Here is a 2500-nt window from a genome sequence, read left to right on the forward strand (position 1 = left end):
CGTGGGGTTTGCCAAAGAAATCTAAGCGAGTCTTTCTTTTTCATTGTTTTCTCATTCCTGGGTAACAGTTAAAATAACAGTGTAATTATACTAAAGAAAATGAAGCCAATGTGTAAAAAGGTTCAGTTTGACTTACCGGAGTGGTTGTAGTCATTGCAGTTTACCTTACACAACTTCAACTCTGTTCACAGTCTCTGAGTAAAGTATCGGGCGTGCACCAGAGATGCAGAGATTCTCAAACCAAGGAGTTAGGTGATGCTTTTTATTTTAGTTCCTCGTCGAAGATATTTCGTTTTGTATCAGAAACTGTGATTGGCTTAAAGACACTCTTTCAATTTCCAACCAACCAGGAACAAGAAAAGCAAATTAACTTGACCTCTGATTGGTTGTAAAATTGAGTGAGTTCTCTGTCAAGTGCATATCAACTCCATGACTTTTCAAGCAAACGATTGACACTTGACTAACTCATGTTTACTTTTAATTCGGCGAAATCGCCTACACAAAGACAAACAAAATATGTTAAGACTTCCTTTGTCAAAAGCAAGTAATTTCTTAATAGGGTAGTGTTTAAGAGGTCCAAGAGTGCATATAACAAACAAAATCGACTTTACGTGCCTACACACACGAACATTATCTGATAGATTTATGTCTGGGTTAGAGGTCTTTTTACCCTTTATTAATGACCTCAACCTTGAAACAGCACCAATTAAAGTTGAAAAATTTCTCGTCGTCTTTATTGCAGTTATTTCTTCGCTTGAAGTCGTTGTACCTTGCATTCGCTATCCTTCATATTTGGTTTGATTGACAACAGGAAAACTGCCGTGCTTTTTATAAGGTGTGTGTCATATAACATTCTTTTTGTTCCCTGATATTTGTCCCACTTCACCGGGTACTTGGGCTAAGATTCTCAGTTTTGCAATCAATACCGAAGAAGGTTGACTCACCCGTGTACGCCGCGTGGCTCACGTCTATTTGCTTCAGTGTATTTACTTAGAGCACGGAACTCGTGAGTCTATTTGTTTTTTGCAAGCTTGCCTCGGCGGGTCAAATCCTAGAAACGATGTATTTCCTTAGTGCCAGAGCAGATCCGACAGCTGTTTTTCAAAAATCACATAACTTATGCAATTCATTTAATTACACACTATGGAGGATAGGAGAAGGCGTCCATAAGCTGGAATCTTCGTGACATCCATATTGATAAGTTTTCGTTTGAAAGCGTAGTCTTCTTGATGTGTTTTTGCCTGTTGAGAGAACGGTACTGGAGGTTATTCCTTGAAAATGGAATTTCGCGTTAGGCCCAGTTCAAACGTCGAACTTTTCATGTACTCAAATGTAAGGAACCTAATTCATTCCATAAAGAACATGAAAAGTTCGACGTTTGAATCAATCAAGTTCGACCCATCCAATTTGGGTCGACCCAAGAATTAAGGTCGAGTGGTCTAGATGGGAAAATTGACTAAGGAGCGAATTCGATTCAAACGTCGAACTTCTCATGTGCCGAATAAAATGCATGCATTTGTATAATTTATTTTTGCGTCCCACAATTCCCATCTTTCACGAAAGCATTGTACATCGTGATTATTGATACGTTCGACAAGTTAAGTTCGACGTTTGAATCAACCCAAATAGGGATTTATGTTCGACGTTTGAACTGCGCCTTAGGCCCGTTTTAAACGTCGCATTTTACATGTGCCGAATCTAATGCAAACGAGAAAAATCTATCATTTGCATTCGATTCGGCACATGTAAAATTTGACGTTTAAAACGGGCCTTACTGTCATTATTTTTCAAGACGCAATGTAAAAGGCGTGGTGGTGTCTTGGGCACATGCAGATAAATTCTTAATCAACCGTGGACGAATAAAGAGCACTCAATGATAATTTGTGCAATAAAAAGCCTAATGGCAATCTGTCCGTACTATGTTATATGATGTTATCTGTCGCTTTTTTAACTTCCTTGTTCTCACCCTGGAAATATCTTTTTGGGGTACCGCCTCTTGATTGCTGTTTCAGGTTTGGTCCGAATAATAGAGCAAGGCTCGCTGTACGGCTGAGACTAACTTTTTATTTCCTTGCCAAGATATTGTAATTTAAATTTGTTATGTCCCAGATATAGTTATGCTACGGAGGGTGGTCGTTCTTTTACAGTTCGTTCTAGTAGGGATTGGAACTCTTTACCAAGATCTTTGAGAGTTTTGGACAGTGACTCACGTTTTAAAAGAAGCCTTTTTAAGAAATTTTTAGTCACTCAGAAAAAGGACTTTCGTTTTTAACTTTTCTATCTATCTATCTATCTATCCTTTTCCCTTGGGGCCAGTCGTTAAGTACCTTGTTTGTCCTCCCAACTGAAGCGTTTAGCTGCCATGACAGCAGAAAGATTTTTTCGTGAAGCCGGGTGCCACACAAATATGCCGCGGTTTCAAGGTGCAAGACTTGATAGTTTGTCATTGGGGAATCAATCAGTTTTGACCCATTGTACGTGACACGCTGTCCTCTAATCG

General features: G+C 39.1%; 1 protein-coding gene and 1 long non-coding RNA gene across 2 annotated transcripts in view; one reads left to right on the forward strand and one right to left on the reverse strand.

The window, feature by feature from the left end:
* LOC137982968 (cholesterol oxidase-like) overlaps positions 1-285 on the reverse strand; it is a 20228-nt gene extending 19943 nt beyond the window's left edge. The window contains exon 1 of the mRNA XM_068830133.1: positions 137-285. Within this exon, the coding sequence (XP_068686234.1) occupies positions 137-154 (18 nt within the window). The 5' untranslated portion in view covers positions 155-285. The remainder of the gene's footprint in view (positions 1-136) is intronic.
* Positions 1-838, forward strand: part of LOC137982969 (uncharacterized) — a 27069-nt gene extending 26231 nt beyond the window's left edge. The window contains exon 3 of the long non-coding RNA XR_011118873.1: positions 743-838. This is a non-coding gene — a long non-coding RNA (uncharacterized lncRNA). The remainder of the gene's footprint in view (positions 1-742) is intronic.
* The last annotated feature ends 1662 nt before the right edge of the window (positions 839-2500 follow it).

The sequence above is a fragment of the Montipora foliosa genome, chromosome 13, assembly GCF_036669935.1.
Source record: "Montipora foliosa isolate CH-2021 chromosome 13, ASM3666993v2, whole genome shotgun sequence".
NCBI classification, from domain to species: domain Eukaryota; kingdom Metazoa; phylum Cnidaria; class Anthozoa; order Scleractinia; family Acroporidae; genus Montipora; species Montipora foliosa.